General features: G+C 39.4%; 1 protein-coding gene across 3 annotated transcripts in view; it reads right to left on the reverse strand.

The window, feature by feature from the left end:
- Positions 1-21892, reverse strand: part of CADPS2 (calcium dependent secretion activator 2) — a 567688-nt gene extending 545796 nt beyond the window's left edge. For 2 of the 3 annotated variants that reach the window (XM_024250127.3, XM_054559723.2), the window contains exon 1: positions 21167-21890. In XM_024250127.3, coding sequence (XP_024105895.1) covers positions 21167-21505 — 339 coding nt within the window. In that variant the 5' untranslated portion in view covers positions 21506-21890. Of the gene's footprint in view, positions 1-21166 lie in introns of all 3 variants that reach the window. The other variant, XM_054559726.2, reaches the window with a different exon arrangement.
- Positions 21893-23555: the final 1663 nt, after the last annotated feature.

The raw sequence follows: 23555 nt of genomic DNA on the forward strand, positions 1-23555 counted from the left end.
AATCAGTAGCAACATCAATTTGTCCAAATGGCTGCTCTAACTCCTACCACACTGACATTGACATTCCAGCCAGTAAGAACGGGGAAGAGGCCAGAGAGAACCATTTCTTCCCTTTCAGAAAATGGCCCATAGGTTTGTACTCATCACTTCTGTTTGTATGTTTGTCCTCACCAACCCTCATATTGAAATTTGATCCCAATGTTGGAAGTAGGGGCCTAACGGGAGGTGTTTGGGTGATGGGGGTAGACACCTCATGATTAATGCCCTCCCTGTGGTGGGTGGTGAGGCAGTTCTCACTCTGTTAGTTTCCGTGAGGGATGGTTGTTAAAATGAGTCTGGCATCTCCTGTCTCACACTCTCTCGTTTCTTCTCTCACCATGTAATCTCTGCATACACTAGCAACACTTTGCCTTCCACATACGTTGAATTAGCCTGAGGCTCTCACCAGTTGCCAGCGCCTTGCCAGCGCCGTGCTTCTTGTATAGTCTGCAGAATCTCTTACCTTTATAAATTACCCAGCCTCAGGTATTTCTTTACAGCAACACTAAACAGATTAAGACACCCCACTAGACTGAACTTAAGTCTTGGCTATAGCTGCAATGGAAGAGATGCTGTGACACATGTGAGACCCTGACTGTTCCCCAGCCAGCTACTGACAGATTTTTGAGGCAACAATTCTAAGCCAATTCTTGCTCCTATTGTAGCAAAACTTACTTTCTACTCTCCTCAGAGAATTATCAGCAGTCTCTGGCTTGTATCTGACTTCTGTACAAACAAACATTGCCTCTGCAATTCCTCATTAAGACTGATGATCTTATGGGACCTGGTCCTATTTCGCATGGCAGAAATAACAAAGCTGGTATTTCCCACAGTTGTATTATTGACCCACATTCTCTATAGACAATCATGCTCTGTCCCATTGTTAACTAAAGGGGGAAAAGGAAAATGAGAAATGTAGACTTCAGCCACACAGCATTTATCCAACTAAAAATTCTGTTGCTTATAAGAATGTGAGAACATCTTGGAGGTCCACTAGCAGTAGATAACCATATTCCAAGTGGAAGAAAGGGGAGCCACACGTTTGTGTGAGTGAGCTAAATCTTCCCCACCCAGCACCCTCTGCAGGAAGCACTGTAAAGACTAAAGTCTAAGAAGAATGAATGAAGGAAAGTGGTGTAGGCATCTTATTTTGATGTTGGAAGTATTTTCCCAAAGCATCAAAAACATTAATAGTTAAAAGAATTTCTTCTGGGAATGTGACTGGGAATGGGAAAAAGTGGGGCAGGGGACTGTTGCTTTCTATTTTAAGTTCTGCAAGGCTTATTTAACCACATAAACATATTTATTATTTTAATAAAATAGCTTAAACATTTTTAACCATGTTATAATCTCAAAATAGCACGGTTTCACCCTACTGCATTTATAAACTTAAATAATATTGAGTAAATACTTTCAGGCTATATTCTATATTACCTCTCAGGCTACCACCTATTCAAACTTTAACCATTGCTACAGTCTCCAAATTGGTCTTTCTTCTTCTACTCTTGCCCCTACAATCTATTCTCAAGACTGTACAACTCTAAGAGGGTGCCTTAAATTCCATCTTAACAAAGTCTCTGGTGGCCGGGTGCAGTGGCTCAGACCTTGTAATCCCAGCAATTTGGGAGGTCGAGGTGGGTGGATCACCTGAGGTCAGGAGTTCCAGACCAGCCTAGCCAACATGGTAAAACCCCATCTCTACTAAAAATACAAAAATTAGCCAGATGTAGTGGCATGCACCTGTAGTCCCAGCTACTCAAGAGGCTGAAGCAGGAGAATTGCTTGAACCCGGGAGGTAGAGGTTGCAGTGAGTTGAGATTGTGCCACTGCCCTACAGCCTGGGCAAAAGGGCAAGACTGTCTCAAATCAAAACAAACAAAAATGACCCTGAAGCTGTGCCATGTAGTGGCACTGTCTATTCTCAGATCAAACAAAGAGATCTTTTTAGAATCTTAATCAGATCATTTCCTGAAACTTTTCAAAACCTTCCAACAGCTTCCCAGCACACCTAAATTCCGAACATCTTACCACGGCCTAAAAAATTCATATAAGCTAGCCTCTGCATACCTCTCCAGATGCAATTCTTCCCACTTTCCTCTTCTCACATCATGCTAGCCACCCTGCACAACTTTGGTGCTTTTTATAGGAAAAGCTTATTCTATTCCACCACAGCGCTTTTTATTCTTGCTTTAGTGCTATATTGGATACTCTTTCCTCCTCTGTTTCCAAGGCGCTCAGTCCTTCACTTAATTAATCCTGATCAACAGCTACCTGCTTCTACAAGAGGCTTGCCCTGACCACCCTATCTAAAATAAACACTGACACCAAACCCCCTCCCACAGTTACTCTCCCTTAGGAGGAATATACATATATTTATCTGTTGCTTAATCCATCTCCTCTACTAGAATATAAGCTTCAAAAGGGCTTTCTTAAGCAACATGATAAAATAGGGGGCTCCTGACTGTCCCTCCTCTCACACACTGAGAAATCAATTCTCTCCAAGAGAAAGAGTCCAGTTGAAAGACTCCTATGTACCAGACAACTGAGGAAATACCCTTGTCAAAATGGGTAGAAAAAGCTGAGATATACGTGCACACTAACTCCACCCTGAGCACACAGGAAGGAAATATAAACTCCCAGCTTATTCTTGAAGGGTAATAGTCTTGTACAACATATACCCTGCCCAACTTTTAGAGTCCTTGCTGAAGGGCTTTGCTCTTAAATCACCATGCCTGAGGAATGGCAGGGAGAGGGCATCGGATGATTTCTCTCAAGCACAAAGAACAAAGGGAGTTTTGACTGCTTGGTCATTCCCAGCAGTTGTAGCCCCCAGAATCAGCCCAACTTCTATAAATCTGCATAGCAAATAAAGAATAAACTTATCTGAGCCTAAATGGGAAGCATGGCACTCCCTTTGCCCCAGGGACAATTCCAGACCCATGGAAAATCTCTCTGTGGAAAGAGATGGGAGGCCTCTGCCAGCAACAATGAAAGAGAAAGCACTCCTTAAGCCTTCTTTCCTGGCTTGCTTTTGAGATATAGTCCTGCAATCTCACATCGGAAGGAAGCTGGGGAATGGACCTCTTCATGCCTGAAGGGGAAAGTGAGCACCCTCTGTGCCTTTCTCCCTGGTTCATTTCAATGATAACTCCCAACTAGAAATCTCTTCCTGCTAGAAGGGTGTGAGACTTCTGCTTGCCTTAATGCCAGAGTGAGCACTTCTTGATCTTTCTTCTCTGACTTGCTTCAGCAATAAATCTATATCTGCAGACTCTCCCTGGAAGTAGTTTCTGCATGCATCAAGTGCTCCAACTTTTACAGCCTTCACTTGAGTGACTGGCTCCTAAATCACCTAGCTCTGGAAGTTGATGGAGCTCTACACTGCTGGTCTCCCAGACCACAGAGAACAAAAGTGACTTTTAAATTTGCAAACCTTCAGCAACTATCTCCCCAGGTTAAAAGTGGGCAGTCTGACCAAGAGTACAGGATTCTTCCTCAGACTCTCCCTTTAGTGTAGGGCAGAATGAGTGGGGGATAAATTCCAGCTCTCCACTTCTCAAAGATGGAACAGGAATATATATTTAACATTCTAACCTCTCCAGCTACATCTCAAGAGGCTGTCTTCTCTCACCTCTCTCAAGGCAATATCATGACTTGACACTCTAATTTCCTGGGAGCCACTAAGAACAAAGACAGCAGATTGGACAAACACAAAGAGCTTAGAACACAGAATCCCTGATTGGAAAGAAAGATCTTTTATGCAAGACCACTCTAACAAGACAGGAAGGGGTGGTTCTCTTATCTAATGCACAGAAACCAACACAGAGAGTCAAGGAAAATTAACTAACAGAAAGATGTTCCAAATAAAAGAACAAGATACATCTCCTGAAGCTTATGCTAATGAATGGAGATATGTTTCTGACCAGACAAGGAATTCAAAAGGACAGTAATAAAGATGCTCGCTAAAGTAAGGAGAACAATACAAGAACAAACTGATAATTTCAACAAAGAGATAGAACATATTAAAAAGTACTAAACAGAAATCACTGAGCTGAAGACTATAATAACTGAACTCAAAAATTCAATAGACAGGTTGAATAGCAGCCTAAGTCAAGAGGAAGAGAAGATTAGCAAATTTAAAGACAAAATCATTGGACATCATCGAATCTGAGGAGCTAAATGAAAAAAGAATGAAAAAGACTGAAGATAACCTAAGGGAATTATGGAACACCATCAAGTGAATAAAGTATGCATTATCAGAGTACCAGAGGGAGAAAAGAGCAAGGAATACAAACCATACTTAAAGAAATAATCACAGAAAACTGCCCAAGTCTAGGGAAGAAATTAGAAATCCAGATCCAAGAACCTCATTGGACACCTAATATGATGAATCCAGAGGCCCACAATAAGACACATTATAATCAAATTGTTATAAATAAGTTAAAATATTGTTTCTAAAGTGAAAACAAAGAGAAAATATTGAAAAATCTGCATGAGAAAGTGACTTGTTACATATAAAGGAACTTCTATAAGACTACTAGCAGATTTTTCCAAGAGAAACCCTGAAGACCAGAAGTAAATGGGATAATATATTCAAAGAGCTAAAAGAAAAATAACAAAACTGCCAATAGTATTATACTCAGCAAACCTGTCCTTCAAAAATGTAGGGGAGATAAAACTTTCTCAGACACACAAAAGCTAAAGGAATCTATCACCACTAGACCTGCTTTACAAAAAAAAAAAATGCTAAAATGTGTCATTCAAGCTAAAAGAGAAGATCACTAAGGAGCAACACAAAAATATCAAACTCACCAGTAAAAGTAGTTATGTAATAAAACACAGAACACACTTATACTGTAATGGAGTTGTGAATACCAAATATATCTCTAGTATGAAGATTAAAAGCCAAACTATTAAAAGCTAGAGCTTTAATAATTTGCTAACTGACACAAACAATAAAAGATACAAAATATGTCATGAATAATAAATTGTGAATGGGAAAAGAGTAAAAGTATAGAGTTCGTGCAAGTGATCAAAGTTATTATCAGCTTTAAACAGCCTGTTATTAGTATAAAATGTTTTATGGTAGCCTCATGGTAACCACAAGGCAAAAACCCTTAGTAGATACACAGAAAGCATTCAAAGCATACCATAGAGAAATCCTCAAACCACAAAGGAACACAGCAAAAGAAGAGAGGAACAAAGGATCTACATATTAACCAGAAAATAATTAACAAAATTTAATAGTAAACCCTTACCTATCAATAATTACTTTGAAAATAAATGGGTTAACTTTTCTGATCAAAAGACATCAAACAGCTTAGTGGATTAAAAAAAGAAGATGCAACTACCCAACTATATGCTTCCAAAAAGAGACTAATTTCATCTCTAAGGACACATTCAGATTCAAAGTGAAGGGAAGAAAAAAGATATTCCACACAAATGAAAACTAAAAGAGTGCAGGGGTAGCTATACATATCAGGCAAAATAGACTCTAAATTAAAAACTGTAAAAAGAGACAAAGAAGGTCATTATATAATAATAAAGGGGTCAATTCATCAAAAAGTTATAATAATTGTAAATATATGTGCATAGAAACAGAGTAGAAAGATGGCTACCAGAGGCTGGAGGGAGTGGGAGGGATGGAGAAAGGAGAGACGTTGATCAAAGGGTACAACATTTCAGTTGAACTGGAAGAATAAATTTTAGTGACCTACTGTACTGCATGGTGACCGACCACAGTTAATAATTATGTATTGTATATTTCAAAATTGGTACACAAATAGATTTTTAACAACCTCACCACAAAAAGAAGATAAGTTGGTGAGGTGATGGATATGTTAATTAGATTGAACCATTCTACAATGTATACATAGATTAAAGCATCACATTGTACCAGACATACACAATTATTTGTCACCTAAAAATAAATAAAAAGGGCTATCTTGTCCATGTCTATATTCCAGTGCCTGAAATAGTTCCTACCACATGAAATCTGTTCAAATATTGCCGCAATATTTGTTGATAAATGCAATATGCTTTATAGCAGGGAACATTTTTCCCTGAATGTAAATTATTACAAAATGTTAACAGGAAACTTTTTGAAGATATAGTCCAGGTCAGACACTGCACTAAGTGCTTTTCAGAAATTATTTTATGTATCTTCCCACCATCTCACTGAAGCAAGTATTAATCATTTTATAGATGAAGATACAGCAATTTAGAAAGGACAAAAAAGAGTAGATCTTTACTGCAGATAGAGTCCTAAGATAGAAAATTGAAAATGGAAAAGTCAAACAAACGAAGACAGGGGACAATGGAGGAGAGGAGATATTGCCACAGTGCTAAAAAAAAAAAAAATTACACCCTGGTTTCATCCCACTTTTTGACTTATGTATTCCAGCATTTTCACATGTTCTTTGAGTTTTCTCTTTTCATTCTCAAATGAAATAAAAAACAACCAGTCTTAAGTACTCAATATCAAGGATTTTCTATTTGCAGGATACTTCATGATCTTGATCTCAGTTGTACCACATTCAAAATATATGCTTATCACTAACAATTTTTAATTATTATAAAACAAAAGCACACCAAATACATGCGTATGTACATTTATATTTATACAGTATTCCCCCCCCAAAAAAAAAACAGGATATAAAAAGCACAACACTGTTGAAGCTTAGCTGTTGAGCAGCAAAGCCACCAAGTAATAACTCAAGCTGTTCCTCTGCTAAAGAAAGAAAGGCTAGATTCAGCATACAAAATACGGTTTAAGAATGTCAATGTCGAAAATGTGGCTTGTGAGAAATAGAACTTAAAATGAGTTCCCTGGGTCACCAATGTTAAGGGTAATCTCCATATTGCTAAATCCAATTAACATTTTCAATCTCCATCTTACTTGATCATTCAGTAGCACCTGACATTGTTTTCTACTCATCCTGTTAAGTAGCTCTTTCATTAGTTTCTGTGACATGAACCATCCTAGTTTTCTTCTAATACATCTGGCTATTTCTTCTCCATTTCCTTCTCCAGCTCAGCCTTCTCTACAGTCTTAAATCCAGTAGTTCTTTAAGACCAGTCCTTAAAATCTTCTCCTTGCTAGACTCTCTTTTCTTGGGCTTCCTCACCCAAACCCATGGTTCCAATCACCATACATATGACAACACTCAAATTTAACTCTTGTGCCCAAATCTCTCCCCTGAGCTCCAAACAACTGACTTGTAAAAATCTGTCTTTATCTGAAGGATCACAAAGTTAACATCTTACCTATTAGATTTCAGCTTCTTATACCAAGATCTGTGGTGCATTAAGCTGTATAGCCCCACATTGCTTATCTCTTACATAGTTTTAAGGTGATTTAAAGGAAAGAAAAAGGCTAAAGTTCAAAGCCTAGGACTCTAAGATATGGTAATCAAACTTTATAGGAATTGTTACAGTGTTGCACACTTTAATCATGTAAGTTTAAATTTTCATAATTACTTGAACATTTTGGCCTCCCTCTCTGTCATTTCAGGTGTTCCAGTTAAAAACAATGAGATTCATTATAGGAACTTTTGTTTTGTCAAAGAAAGCTTTATACAGAAGCTTATAATATAAAACATGTCAAAACACAGTGGACCTAAAGCAAGGACGAGGGAACAAGAATGGGCTTTATCTCAATCTCCCTACTTACTACTGCTTGACAATATATGCAATCCTTCTGAGTAAGAAAAGAAGAGCTTCAAAAGTGTAGGCTAAAGTTGTCTTGTTATATTTCAGAATTTTTTCTTATGATATTCAGCATTTTGTAAGCCTTTTTAACTAAGCAGTATTTTTAGTTTTAGTTTTTCTATAGAACCAAATTAAGGCTCTCATCTCTTTAAATAAAATTTGGAATGCATTTTCCTAAATATGTTAAACTAGTAAGAATACAAGTTTCATGGTAGCAGAATTTATTTTTCCCATGTTCTAATAAAAAATTCCATGCAGATCCAGAAAAAAAAATTTAAATAGGGTAACAACATTGTAAACTAAAGTTAAAACTGTAACCCAATTTCCAGAGGAATGTCCACTGACTTCACAACCCAAGAACAAAACTGGAGACACAGCCTCTTAAAATACATGTGTCCTGCCCTTTGAATCAGAATAGTAAGCACAAACATAAGGAAGGCGAAGGAAGAGTTATATTGTTTCACCCTATTTGTCCCTAGCTCCAGGAAAGGAATACAGAAATGCCCTTAAACACAGGCAGCCAAATGCCTCCCTAAGGAAAATGATCTTTGGAGAAAGTAAAACCCACCTACTGTACTTGGCATTTCGTTTTCCAGATATATATTTTTTAAATGGAGTCCATATAGCAAAAGGCACAAAACAAAATTTTTTTTAATACTTTAAGTTCTGGGATACATGTGCAGAACGCGCAGGTTACATAGGCATACACGTGCCATAGTGGTTTCCTGCACCCACCAACCTGTCATCTATATTAGGTATTTCTCATAATGCTCTCCCTCCTCTAGCCCCCCAACCCAATAGGCCCTGGTGTGTGATGTTTCCCTCCCTGTGTCCACGTGTTCTCATTGTTCAACTCCCACTTATGAGTGAGAACATGCAGTGTTTGGTTTTCTGTTCCTGTGTTAGTTTGCTGAGGATGATGGTTTTCAGCTTCATCCATGCCCCCTGCAAAGGACATAAACTCATCCTTTCTTATGGCTGCAGAGTATTCCGTGGTGTATATGTGCCACATTTTCTTCATCCAGTCTATGATTGATGGGCATTTTTGGTGGTTCCAAGTCTTTGCTATTGTAAACAGTGCTGCAGTAAACATACATGTGCATGTGTCCTTATAGTATAATGATTTATAATCCTTTAGGTATATACCCAATAATGAGATTGCTGGGTCAAATGGTATTTCTGGTTCTAGATCCCAGAGGAATCATCACACTGTGTTCCACAACAGCTAAACTAATTTACACGCCCACCAACAGTATAAAAGCATTCCTGTTTCTCCACAGCCTCTCCAACATCTATTGTTTCCTGACTTTTTAATTATCGCCATTCTAACTGGCATGAGATGGTATCTCGTTGTGGTTTTGATTTGCATTTCTCTAATGACCAGTGATGATGAGCTTTTCATATGTTTGTTGGCTACATAAATTTATTCTTTTGAGAAGTGTCTGTTCATATCCTTCACCCACTTTTTGATGGGGGTTTTTTTTTCTTGTAAATTTGTTTAAGTTCTTTGTAGATTCTGGATATTAGCCCTTTGTCAGATGGATAGATTGCAAAATTTTTCTCCCATTCTGTAGGTTGCCTGTTCACTCTGATGATAGTTTCTTTTGCTGTGCAGAAACTCTTTAGTTTTATTACATCCCATTTATCAGTTTTGGCTGTTGTTGACATTGCTTTTGGTGTTTTAGTCATAAAGTCTTTGCCCTTGCCTATGTCCTGACAGAGCCAAATCATAAGTGAACTCCCACTCACAATTGCTACAAAGAGAATAAAATATCTAGGAATACAACTTACAAGGGATGTGAAGGACCTCTTCAAGGAGAACTACAAACCACTGCTAAAAGAAATAAGAGAGGACATAAACAAACAGAAAAACATTCCATGCTCACAGATAGGAAGAATCAATACCACGAAAATGGCCACACTACCCAAAGTAATTTATAGATTCAATGCTATCTCCATCAAGCTACCATTGACTTTCTTCACAGAATTAGAAAAAACTACTTTAAATTTTATATGGAACCAAAAGAGCTCATATAGCCAAGACAACCCTAAGCAAAAAGAACTAAGTTGGAGCCATCATGCTAACTGACTTCAAACTATACTTCAAGGCTACAGTAACCAAAACAGCATGGTACTGGTACTGAAACAGATATATAGACCAATGAAACAGAACAGAGGCCTCAGAAATAACGCCACACATCTACAACCATCTGATCTTTGACAAACCTGACAAAAACAAGCAATGGAGAAAGGATTTCCTATTTAATAAATGGTGTTGGGAAAACTGGCTAGCCATATGCAGGAAACTGAAACTGGACCCCTTCCTTACACCTTATACAAAAATTAACTCAAGATGGATTAAGGACTTGAATGTGAGACCTAAAACCATAAAAACCCTAGAAGAAAACCTAGGCAACAAACATTTAAAAAAAAAAAAACAGAAAACACTGAACAAAACAGAAAATAAGATTAAACATATCAGTGGTAACTAATAAAATGTTTAAACCCTCTTATTAAAGCACGGACTAGGCATAAATTGTTGCATAATTTTCCTCAATACAAAGCAATCCAGAAATGCAAGTGTGTATACATTTGCAGATGTATGTGTACACATGTGTTTACATTAGATGCATAACTAGGTGAATATAAGAGTGTAGGTGTATATGTATTATGGATACTTTTCAATATCTCTGACAAACTCCACCAAAAGAAAGTAAAATCAGTGTTAAATCTGAACAAAGTAGAATCCTTGTCCCATATACACAGTAAGTGGATCAAAAGAAGTTAATTTTCAGTGATTGTAAGCATATACTCATGAATCTTTACACAACTAAGAGACTGGAATCAAAACATATGAATTAAATATGGCTGGAAATGCAAAATAAATTAATACAATTAATAAGATAATTTAGTCAAAGAAGACAAAAATAAGATAGGAATGATTACTATAATAATGCTAATTATTAGATATATAGCAAACTTTTAATCTTAAAATCAGTATACTAATTTGTGATGAAAAACTTAAATTACATACAACAATGCTAAGTACCATAAGCAACATTCTCTGTCAACCTAAAATTGGAAATCTATTACTAAAGAGAAAACAAATTTTTCAACTGCAATTTCTAAATTACTCTTCTGATTAAATATGTAAATGCTGGTTCAAGGAAAAAAGTAAAATCTGAAATGAGAATAGTTAAATAAAAATGTTTTATAACATAAGGACTGAGGCCAAACTGCACTTAGAGATAAATTCATAGCTTTCACATATTCTCATTATCTTATTACAAAACCAAAAATAAAGTAATCCTAAAAGAGACGCTAGATGAAAGAACCACTCTCTCACATCTCTCTGCCATTCCCTTGGTCCTCTTTAAAAGCAACAACAAAAGACAACCCTAAGGGAAACACAAAGAAAGGATACAAACTATTGATTTCTAAAATAGCAGAACTTATACTGGCCAGGTGCAGTGGCTCATGCCTGTAATCCCAGCACTTTGGGAGGCTGAGGTGGGTGGATCACTTGAGGTCAGGAGCTCAAGACCAGCCTGGCCAACATGGCAAAACACCATATCCACTAAAACACAAAAATTAGCCAGGCGTGGTGGTGCACGCCTGTAATCCCAGCTACTTGGGAGGCTGAGGCAGGAGAATCACTTGAACCTGGGAAGCAGAGGTTGCAGTGGGTCAGGATGGTGTCACTGCACTGCAGCCTGGGTGACAGAGCAAGACTCTGTGTCAAAAAATAAAATAAAATAAGGGAATCCAGCAAATCTAATTTTATATTTATTTTTTCTTTTGAGACAGGGTCTCACTTTGTCACCCAGGCTGGAGTGCAGTGGTGCAATCACAGATCATTGTAGCCTTGACCTCCTGGGCTCATGTGATCCTCCTACCACAACCTCCTGAGTAGCTGGGAACACAGGCATGAGTCGCCATGCTTGACTAATTTTTTCTATTTTTTGTGCAGACTGAGTCTCACTGTGTAGCCTAGGCTGGTCTCCAACTCCTGGGCTTAAGTGATCCTTCTACCCCAGCCTCCCAAAATGCTGGGATTACATGTATTAGCCACTGCACTCCACCATTTTATATATATACATGTATATTTTTAGGAAGAATATAATCTAAAATAAGACTTATAGCTAACATAAAGGATATTGGAAAAATAAGCGAAAAATATGTTAATACATCTGAAAATAGCCAATTTTCTGAAATCGTGCAATTATCATATTCTAATTTTGAATAAGAAGAAAAAGCAATAGGCTAAAAAAAACAGGGTCTGGATGAAGGTAATTTCATGAGTGAATTCTTTCAAAATTTCATGTATCATATGATTTACGTACCAAAAACAAAATAAAAAAACTATTCTAGAGCACATATAAAGGTAAAATATTTCTCAGTTAACACTATTATTGATAGACCTTTCTCTTATGAACAAACATGTAAAAATTAAAAGTACAGGAAACTCAGACTCAAAGTTGTATTTAAAAAAAAAGTCATAATCAGGTAGAAATTACCCGAGAAATGCAAATATGCTTTAATAATAGGAAACCTAGTAATCTGATCTGTTACATCAGTAAAACAAAACTAGGCATTCACCTCTATTAATACAAAAAAGGAATTTGATAACATTCAGTATCAATTCTTGATGTATTTTATTTTCTTAATATAATTTTTGAAAAAGGATAAATAAAGAATACCAAGAATTCTATCCCAGAATCCTAACCAACAGTATATTCACTGGTAAAGCACCAAAAGCATTGCCCAGTGAATAATGGATCAAAACAAGGGTTTTGGCAACAAGTACAAATACTGTTCTGTTCTAAAGAGTATGGTGACATATGAAACAAAAGAGGTATAGCTATCAGACTGGACCAGACAAAAGCCATCACTATCAACAGATGCTTCAACTGCCTACCTAGAAAATCTAAAAGGATCAACACTGAAGACAACAATTAAGTAACATCAATGACTAGTTAATAACAAAAAAAAGCTTCCCATTTATCCATAATGAGATTTAAAAAGATGTCACAATAAGAAAAAATATAAAATATAAAAATTAACTTGATTATAAATGCAAGAGATCTATATGATGAAACCTTCAAAAAGTTACAGAGTCTTGACTAATTGAAGATATCGTATGCTCCTAGAAGGCTGAATATAGTAAAAATATCATTGTTTCCCAAACAGGTTTAATTAACAACTAGAAACGATAGCATCTAATCAGGAGCATGTACTTTACAGGCATCTCATTTCATCACAACAGAAATCCTATGAAGTCATTATCAACATTTTACTAAAGGAGTAGTCAGGTCCCAGAAAGATGAAGTGCCTTGTTCACATGGTGAATGAGTGAGAAGATGAAGTCCAGGCCCTCTGAAGACAGTGCTTTCCTAACAAAGATGCTATACTACTGCACTATTTTTAAAAAGTGGCACTTTGGGAGGCCAAGGCGGGTGGATCATGAGATCAAGAGATCAAGACCATCCTGGCCAACATGGTGAAACCCCGTCTTTACTAAAAATACAAAAATTAGCTGGGCGTGGTGGTACGTGCCTGTAATCCCAGCTAGCTACTCGGGGGGCTGAGACAGGAGAATCACTTGAACCTGGGAGGCAGAGGTTGCAGTGAGCCGAGATCGCGCCACTGCACTCCAGCCTGGCGACAGAACGAAATTCCGTCTCAAAAAAAAAAAAAAAAAGTGGGAATGGAAGGACGAATGATACATGTAAAAAATTTCTAACACAGAAGAGGGGGAAATAACCACACCAGAAATTAAAATACAGTGTTGTCGGTCGGGCGCGGTGGCTCACGCCTGTAATCTCAGCACTTTGGGAGGCCGAGGCGGGCGGATCGCGACGTCAGGAGATCGAGACCACGGTGAAACCCCGTCTCTACTAAAAATACAAAAAATTAGCCAGGTGCGGTGGCAGGCGCCTGTAGTCCCAGCTACTCAGGAGGCTGAGGTAGGAGAATGGCGTGAACCCAGGAGGCGGAGCTTGCAGTGAGCCAAGAACCCAGGAGGCGGAGCTTGCAGTGGACCACTGCACTCCAGCCTGGTCGACAGAGAGAGACTCTGTTTCAAAAATAAAAAAAATAAAAATAAATAAATAAATAAATAAATACAAAGTCGTCATAAGTTAAAATTACATGATAATTTGAAAAAAGAATTAAATTAATAAACTTATAGACATACAACCTGTAATTATTGAACATTAGCCCACAAGGGGATTTCTGCTTGTTTTATTTTCTTACTATATCCTCGGAACATATTGGATAGTGTTAAATTCACATAATAGGGACTCAATAAATAGTTTACCAAGGAAATAATTAAACTGGGCCATAACACTTAGTAATGAAAGTAGAGATTCATCAAAAGTCGGGCTGCAGGCCGGGCATCTTGACTCACACTTGCAATCCCAGCTTTTTGGGAGGCCGAGGCAGGCAGATCACTTGAGGCCAGGAGTTTGAGACCAGCCAGGCCAACATGGAAAAACCCCATCTCTACTAAAAATACAAAAAATTAGCTGGGCATGGTGGTGCACACCTGTAATCCCAGCTACTCGAGAGGCCGAGGCACAAGAATCACATGAACATGGGAGGCAGAGGTTGCAGTGAGCCAACATGGCACCACTGCACTCTGGCCTGGGCAACAGAGTGAGACTCTGTCTCAAAAAAAAAAAAAAAAAAAAAAAGGACCAGGTGCAGTGGCTCATACAGGTAATCCTAGCACTTTGGGAGGCCAAGGTGGGCAGATCAAAAGGTCAGGAGCTCGAGACCAGCCTGGCCAATATGGTGAAACCCCGTCTCTACCAAAAATACAAAAATTAGCCAGACATGGTGGCACGTGCCTGTAGTCCCAGCTACTAAGGAGGCTGAGGCAGGAGAATCACTTGAACCAGGAGGCAGAGGTTGCAGTGAGCCAAGATCACGCCACTGCACTCTAGCCTGGGCAACAGAGCAAGACTCCATCTCAAAAATAAAAAATAAAAATAAAAAAAGAAAAGAAATGGGGAAAAGGATACTAGCTTACAAATACTCATCCTCACAAGCAATCAGAAAGGAGTAAATTAAATATCTCAGCTATTAGATTGACAAAGACAGGCTTTAAATTTTCAGGCCCTTTGCCCCAGTAATATTTTCATTATAAAAATCCATCACTAACTTGAAGGTATAAAAGAAACTACTGAAACCACAACATCTACAAAGCGGTATAAAAGTTTCAAGAAGCAAGCAGAGCATTCATGATGCTGTACAAAGTAAAAGGCTCCCAAATGCAAACCAACAACGTACCTTTTCAATAAGATTTGAGGAAAATAGAAGCTTTTCCTTACTGTCCACCTAATGTTATAATTTTGGACATAGCAGAACTTAAATTAAACAAGTCATTTAAATTACTTTAATGAGACAATTATATTAGAATGACTACTAAAGTTTACTTTTTGGAAAATCTGTACGCATTACTACTACATACACTGAGGAAACAGTTTGCCCACTAATGGTCTTGTAGGACCTTTGTGAACTGTACTGTTCAGTTAGGAATTACTGAGTGTCAGCTTCAACTTGGAGATTTCACTGTATTCTTCTTCCCAGTTCATTCTGGAATGGAAAGCAACACTCACGCTTACTGTAAGCATTCAATATATACTTTCTGTTGCTAATGTGGTGATTTATCTACAGTTGTACAATGAATAAAAGACAGTACTGTGAATATAATTTAAAAGCCTCCAGCATATCACCTAGACACCTTTTATAAGTCTAAATAAATATGCACTAGCCTCTCCACTGTATCGACTGCACAAACTCTAGAATATTATTTGTGTGTTTTTTGTTCCTTGCTTCGAGTATCCCCATTACCTTTTTCTGCACATGGAATACCAGCTTAATTAGTAATCTCACTTGTTACTGCCAATACTTTCATTTTGCCTAGGTGAAAATAAGCCATTTTTCTGTACCTTCTCTTTAGAACAGTGGTTCTCAACCTTGGCTGTACACTGAAATCACCTGGGAAGTTTTCACACTATACCCCCTGAGACTGATTTAATTACCTTGGGGTACAACCTGGATAATGAGATTGTTTTTAAAGCTCTCCAGGTGATTCTAATATGCAATTAAGACTCACACATCTTTTTCCTTAAGGAAATCATATCAAAATTTTTAGGTAACTGAAACACAGTGAACATAAAATGATATATTACAGATTTTGGACAACAATTCCATAATTTGATGTTTAAATGCTCTTCAAACCCTAGAAAATACGCCATTTGTCCCACTGATATGTCCACTATGTATAATTATTAGGTCTTTCCTAGGCTAAAAACTGAAATAGCAATGTCACATGACTATGCAATCCACCTCTTCCTTCCCAAAGGTCTCAATTAATTTGAAATAAATATAAAGTAGCAAAATCAGTCAAAAGTGGTCAACCTCACTAGCAAATGATAAAGAATTTTCCATTCAGAATTCCCAGACTTTATAATCTGGCAGTCAGCTTTCTTATTTTGTTTGGAAAGTCTTTAATGACCTTACAAACTGTGTTTATCTTGTAAGAGTATGAATGAAGAGAGCTGTTTCCATTAAAGGCAAAACAAAACTGAAAAGGGAAAACGCACCATTAAAATATTTTATTTCACTTTATAAGCAGTCATTATATACCAAAATTGCAGCTGATTTCATTTTTGAAGGAAAGAAGCAAATGACAACGTCACTTAATCCGTCTGAGTTCTCATTAGCACAACTCATTCCACCAAATTAAGTGCTGTGGTCTCAGGATACCCTGTGGAAGGTTAAAAGAATCAGCTGAAGCAACAAGCAATTTTCCCTGAGATACTGTTTTAAGTCCAGTGTGAGGTTTTACTTTAATACGTGGTTTCCAACTCACTCCCCACAGGGCAAGGTATTCCCTATAATTAAAAGCAGCAAATATCACAACCCATCTCTTCTGTACTTGGACCATAACGCATCAAAGCCAAAGGAGCACAAAAGATGAATCACCCTATCTCCCTAAGAGTATGGCATTTTTGGACTATCATCAGATCTGCTAGAAAACTGCAGGCCAGAAAGAAAGGCATACTATGGGGCTTCAACACTGCTAACTTGTCTCTGGGGCTTGCCAGAAACATCAGGGAAGCGTTACTTTGAATTCACTAGTTTTACACCAACAGGTATTACCATTTTTATGGCTTTCTTTAGGGGAATAAAGTGAGTTTCAGAGGTCTCAAAACATGTTTAGGAACACTAGTTCCCACTTTCCCACAGAAAAGTAAAAGACCCTTTCACATTGCCTTTATATTATCTTTACTCCATCCTATTCCTCACTAATTCTTTGAGGCATGGACTGAATCTGAGACTTACATGTATACAGCAGACACCAAAGTAGTCAGAAGATGAAAACAAAATAAAACCTGGAAAGTACCACTATGTCCAAAGGGAGATAAAAGTGGCCACTTTATAGTAGTTACAACATTCAGATGAGCGAGTTGGAGGTATATTATTTCACCCTATACTATTTCCCCACAATGTTCTTCTCCGGATCAATTTTACCTGTTTACTTCCCCACCATCTGCAATTTCACAGTATTATTTACATACATTTCTCAGACTTAGAATTATCACAGAAAATTATGCAAAGTGGTAGGAGTGATTATACAAAATGGTTTAATAAGGCACAATTTAGTGTGGTTACAGTGGAGACACACACTGAAACATAAAAAAAAGGTATATGAATTATATGGAAGGTTAGTAGGTTCTATTTTAATACCCTCTTATTTCTAGTTAAAAAATACATAAAAACTCAAATAATGAAAAGAGCAGTGACTAGAAACCTATGGATTCTAATCGAAACTACCAGCACTTTAAGTCATATACATCTTAAACACTGTTACGAATTTAGACCTGAAGTCTGTGAACTCACATTTATGAGTAAAGGTACTTAATCTCTTCTTTGTTGGTCATTATGCTTATCAGGATCTCCCTAACTTTCAAACCACCAAGGAACCCTTTTTTTTTTTTTTTTTTTTTTACTTTTTCCTCTGAGGTCTCAGTGTTTTTCAAAAGTCTAACAAACACATTGCCTTTATTAATTAGTACCTGATTTGTATTATTGTTTTTCTAGTTTCAACACTGACTCTACCTTTAACTGAAGATCTAGAACCATTCAAAGTTAATCACCATTATTAGCACTGGGGTGGTGCAAAGGTAATCAAGGTAAATCAGCATTAGAGGCTCAAGCACTATCACTACTGACGTCATTTTCAATCACTGTTTATTAGTTTATACTCATATCATGTGTGAACCCCTGGATATGTTCACTTAGGAGGTGTAGCACCTGGAAAGGCACTCTGTCACAGTGTGTAGCCCATATGCACCCCCAGAATTTTCTGTAAAACCATCAGTGGTCAATCAGAGGGCTTGAATGTCATAAACTGACCACTATTATTCCTCAAAATTGAAATAGTCTAGACAAAAGCAAAGAAATTCATGTGTTCATTAACTGTGTTTAATCCTACTAAGCTTTCTCAAATAGCTCATAGACACAACCTCTTACTAACTTTGTGGACCATTTTAGCCAAGTGAAAAAAATAAATAAATAACAGTGCTGCTCAGTTCTGGTTCATAGAAACTCACCAGCTCTAATAGTGAACGGGCTTTGACTGAAGAGAAACCTGACTCCTGGCCTCCTGGGTAAAGATCTTATCTTTGTGATTAATTTTCTTCATAAAATGAGGACGCTTTCAGATCTCAATTTCTGGGTCTCTAAATTCTTGAAGTTGAGAGAAGTGAGTAAGCAGCAATATTCATTTCAATGACAACAATTTAAGTTATTAAATCTTTTTACTGGATGCCTGACTACTAGAAGATACAGAATAAAATATACAATGGATTAGTGATTTTGCAATTACCTTGTTACTTCTTTTAGATAATCTAACTGTATAATGCAAGACTTCAAGTAAGTTTTGGCATTACTTATTAGCTTGTGCATCAAATTCACATAAACATAGTTAAATTCCCATTTCATTTTGCCCTAAGAGGAAACCAGACTGCCAAAAGTTGCTCCAGCTCCCTTTAGTAAGCAGCACATTTTTTTAAAAGGTGGGGGAGGGTTGAGTAAAGTAAATACTTAGGTTATTTGGCATCCATCTTAATAAAAAATAAAAGTAATTCACAAAAGTTAACCTGTGCTCAATGCTCTAAGCATTTAGAATATGGAAATTCCTAAGGATTCTATTTTTTTTTTCATAGAATATATGTTGTATTTTGCTTTTTTTGTAGTTTGAAATTATCTTTGGTAATGCCTGGATAAGGTTATAACAATAGTCTCCCCAGTAGTATTGTGAATGCACCTGCTTGCCACTTCAAATAATTTTGAACAAATATTTAAACAGAAGGAGTCAGAGAAAAATGCACTATTTGAACAGCTAAGGGAGGGTCCACTTCCTTAACAAAATGCAACAAGTATTCACAATATAAATCAACTCACAGTAAATTTGCAAAAGCATCTTCAAGGATAATATTACAAGGAGAAAATAGTCTCTTAATTTTACCTAACATTATTTTTACACTTTAATCATTAAAAATAGGCTTAAATGCAATATGAATGGTAAAACTAGAGACTGGATGATATGAACTCATACCACAACATACACAAAAAATAGTTTTAACAATGACTATTGAAGCTGACAGTCACTTGACTAGAATTAAGAAGAGGCCACCGGTGACTGCCTCAGAACAGACTCAATTGGAGCAACTGATTAGGAAGTATGGAATTCATCCAGGAGTGGAGCAGCAGGCTCATAAAAACACCGCGGGGCATTCAAAACTTACCTGAGTAATGTTGGCTTTAATTGTGCGCATTTGTTTGGGATTGGGAAATGCTATTATGACCTATTTCTCTTCTCCAACATGAGGAGTCTCCCTAGGATCTCAAGATCTCTTCCATCTGTAACATTCTGTGACTCAATACCTAGGGTTAGGTTACCTGAAGGATCTGTTATTAATCTCCAGCTGTAAGGAAATATTCCATAAGGATTCCCAGAGAATAAATGATTTCAAAATAGTTGCTCAGTTTGTGTGTGTTTTAAAAAGTTGGGTAAGACCACTTAAAATTTTCTTCTAAGAGGACAGATCTTAAGCATACAATAGTGTTAACTATAGGTGTGTACTTATCCTCATGATACTTATACACCTATGAAACCACCAATAGTTAGGGTTGAGTGGTATGCACAGCTTTTTACATGTCAATTATACCTCAAAAGATAAAGGTTATCTAAATGGGGGTAGGAGAGTGTAGGGAGACTGAATTTACTCTGAACTACAGTTATAGTTGAAGTCAACTCAAAACCTCTCCAAATTTCTAAAAATGCCTCCCACACTGAAATTAATATTTCAGAAAACTAATAAATGTCTGTGCATCTAGGTATGCCTTGAGCAGACTACAATCTCTCCGGATCTCTAGTTCTTGTCACAAACTGAGGGAACTGTTACCGATTCCTACAGAACCTTCCAGGTTCAGCATTCTATTAAAAAGATTTCCTAGAGTTTCTACTGTAAACACTTAACCACTTAGGACAATTTGAGTCATTACTCGTGTCTGGTACAGAACATCAGGCCCCTGGAATCTTGTTTTGAAACTCAAGTTGGCCAGCCTTTCACCTGAAACAAACTTCTTACCTTTTGGGGGAGAAAAAGCATTTTGCTCCCCAAAAAAGCATTTGGAAAGCATTTGTTATGAAGTGGTCATGCACCAATCCTTTATCTTTCATCAGTAATAGTGTATTTCATTAATTAGGCCTGCCCAGACCAGAAATTACTTACCCACAAACACTTTACAAAGCTGCATGCCTTCTCGGTGTTTGGATTTGATGTCCTGGTTGTATGACAATATAGGAAACGTATGAATTTAACTTTTTTATTCACTGAGGAAAATTTCTACCCCTCTTAAGTGAAGATTTCACTCTAGCTAAGAGAAGCATTCGGGCTCCACCTGTTTCGCCTAGCTACAACACTCATTCAGACCCTCGGCAAACCCAGCTCTAGCAATATCACGCCAGGCTAGCTGGACAGGAATGCACCAGTGCTGTTGGAAATTAAAGTTGATGGGAGTTGCATTCTAATCCGGCCAGAGCTGCGCCTGCCGGGTGCAAACGCGGCGCGGCCGGCGGTGTTGGTCTCTGTCTCACGGATGGTGAGCTGACAGCTCCTGCCAGCCCAGGCGGGGAGGAGGAGAAGAGGTGTCCGCTGCAGCCGCATACCCGGCGGGTGAAAGCACCGTCTTGTCCCCAAAGATTCCTCTGCCCTCAAAGACTAACAAAAATACAGTGTCCTGCGTTTCGCAGAAGGACGGGAGGCGTCCCACAGCTCTCCCGGGAGAAAACCCCAGGGAGAAGTGGTGGTAGGAGGCGCCCGGTCCCGCAACTCACCTTCTGCTGCCTCCGGGCCATGTCGGTGGGCTGCTTGGCGTTGAAGGGGTACGCGATGCACCTCACGACGAAGACGTAGAGCTGCAGGCGGATCCTCCGCTCCTGCTCATCGTCCAGCTGCCGCTCGGGCTCGTCTCGCCCCTCGCTGAGCACAGAGGGGCTCGGGCTCACGGATCTGGCCGCGCCGCCGCCGCCCGCGCGCCCTGGCGCGTCCCGCCGCCCTTCCCGAGTCGGGGCCGGCGGAGCTCGCTGCGAGCCGCCGGCTGCCACCAGCACATCGCGGCTCTCCTCTTCCAGCCCCTCGTCCGACTCCTCTTCGCTGGAAGACGGGTCCAGCATGGTGCTCGGGGATCCCCGCCGCTCGGCCCGCGGTCCCCAAGCGCCTCACCCCCGGCGGCTGCGCCCGCGGGTCTGAGGGAGCCGCGGGTCTGAGGGAGCCGCGGGGCTGGCTGCAGCGGCCGCAGAACGAAAGGAAAACTGGCCAGGGCTTTCCGGACACGTCGAGTTAGATTCAGGAGTGTTTCCTACCACCAGGGCGAAAGGGGCGGGCAGGAGCCGGGAGGAGGATTGGGAGGGGGGAGAGGGGGAGCCGCCGGGATTGAATAGGCGGAGTTAGCGTTGGGGGTGAGCTTGAGCGCCTCAGGAATTGCTCCGCCAGCCCCCGGCGCGCCGACCCAGCGGTTCCCCAGAGCCCGCCGGCAGAGGCAGAGCGGCCCGAGCGCCCGGACGCAGGTGGGGAACCTGTGGCGCCTACAACAAGCAACACGTGGAATTGAATGTTGAGGAGCCGCGCGGGGCCCCGGAGTGCGCCTGCGCGCGCCGCGGCTGCTGCCCGGGCCCGAGTGCCCCGGCGCCTGGCGCCCTAGCACACAGTTTGCAAAGGCGGGGAGCGGCCAAGCGCGGTGGCTCGTGTAAGCGCCTACCGGGGCTGCTCGGACTACCCTCACCCTACCACCTGTGATCTTTTCTGCAGCAGGTGGAGGTGGAGTGGGGAGCGGGGAGGGACTGTCCCCTAGCAAGAGGTTAGGGGGAGCGGCCGAGACATCTCCCCAACCCGAATCGGCTGCCCAGGATTGAACCCCAGCGCGGAAAAGCGGGACTGGAGCCCTTCACCACAAAGTATCTTTGCGACAAGACTTTGAAAAGTCTCGCTCTGCCCTGCTGCCGTTTTGAAGCTCATGCCGAAGCCCAAATTATAAAAGTCGGAGTAATGAAAAAAAAAAAACCAACGAGGCTTACTTTTTAAACTGTTCTAGTCCTGCAGACTCAGGGCAAGAGAGATTTTATATGTGCAAAATGACACTGATTCAGCTCAAACATATCTCGATTATTTTCTGGGTTGGGATGCAGTTGACTCAAAACAGGTTGTGTAGTGTAGACATTTATTCAACAAAGATTTGAGCGCCCTCCCGGTGTCCAGCACTGTTAGCCTTTTGCGGAGCCCGCGGTGGAATAAGGCACATGACACTCAGTCGCTGATGGTTCTGGCCTCAAGTGGGCGTCTTGTAGCTGCACTGAAGCCTGCCTTATCTGCGCAGATTTCTCAGTCCTAGTGCTGGAACCACCTAGGAGTTTCTTGTAGTAATTCTGTATCTTGTGTCCTAAGTCCTGACAGAGGGGGAAAAAGGCAAAACAATGCATTCAACACCAGGTGGAGTGTGCAGCGACCAGGTGGGCGGGGAGGTGATGAAGTTCAGTGGAAATAACACAGGGCAAATTAACTACCAGCTCTGAGCTCCTCTACCACCATGATCAAACAGCAGTTTTAGCTTTTTCAGGCCACTTTCATATAGTTAGGTACACAAGAGAGACTTCTGCATTTACTGACATTCTCTCTAGATGGGTAAAAGACAAGGAGGCATTTACTCCTGAGGAGTCTTACCTATTTTTCTGCCTAATCCATAACAGGCCCCCTAGTAATAAAAGGTCTTCAGTAAGAGCATGGCTGTGGGATGATCACAAACTGCCAAGAAATAGAAAATCTCAAACACCTATATATTTAAAGGCAATGTTTTGTTTTTGGCAAGGCAAACAAATAGCAATCTTGTCATAATATCTGATGCTTATCTAGCACTTTGCAAAGATCTGTGAAATTGTTTAACACCCTCATCAAAGTAATAGCTTTCTGAGGCAGGTAATATTATTATTGATTGCCCTTTGAACCAGATACTGCACTAAGCTCTTTACATACATTATCTCACTTATTTATTTTAGGTTCCATTGTTCAAATAAGGAACCTGAGAGTTGAAGAATCCTTTCCTTAGGGTACAGAATTAGCACCTAATGGAATAAGGAGTCAAAACAGTTTTCTAGTTCCAAATAGTGTCATTTTCTACTGCAATTTGCCTTGATAATAAGACAGTATATTGAATGTATGAGGTTTACTAAA

This window comes from Pongo abelii, chromosome 6 (genome assembly GCF_028885655.2).
Source record: "Pongo abelii isolate AG06213 chromosome 6, NHGRI_mPonAbe1-v2.0_pri, whole genome shotgun sequence".
Lineage (NCBI taxonomy): Eukaryota > Metazoa > Chordata > Mammalia > Primates > Hominidae > Pongo > Pongo abelii.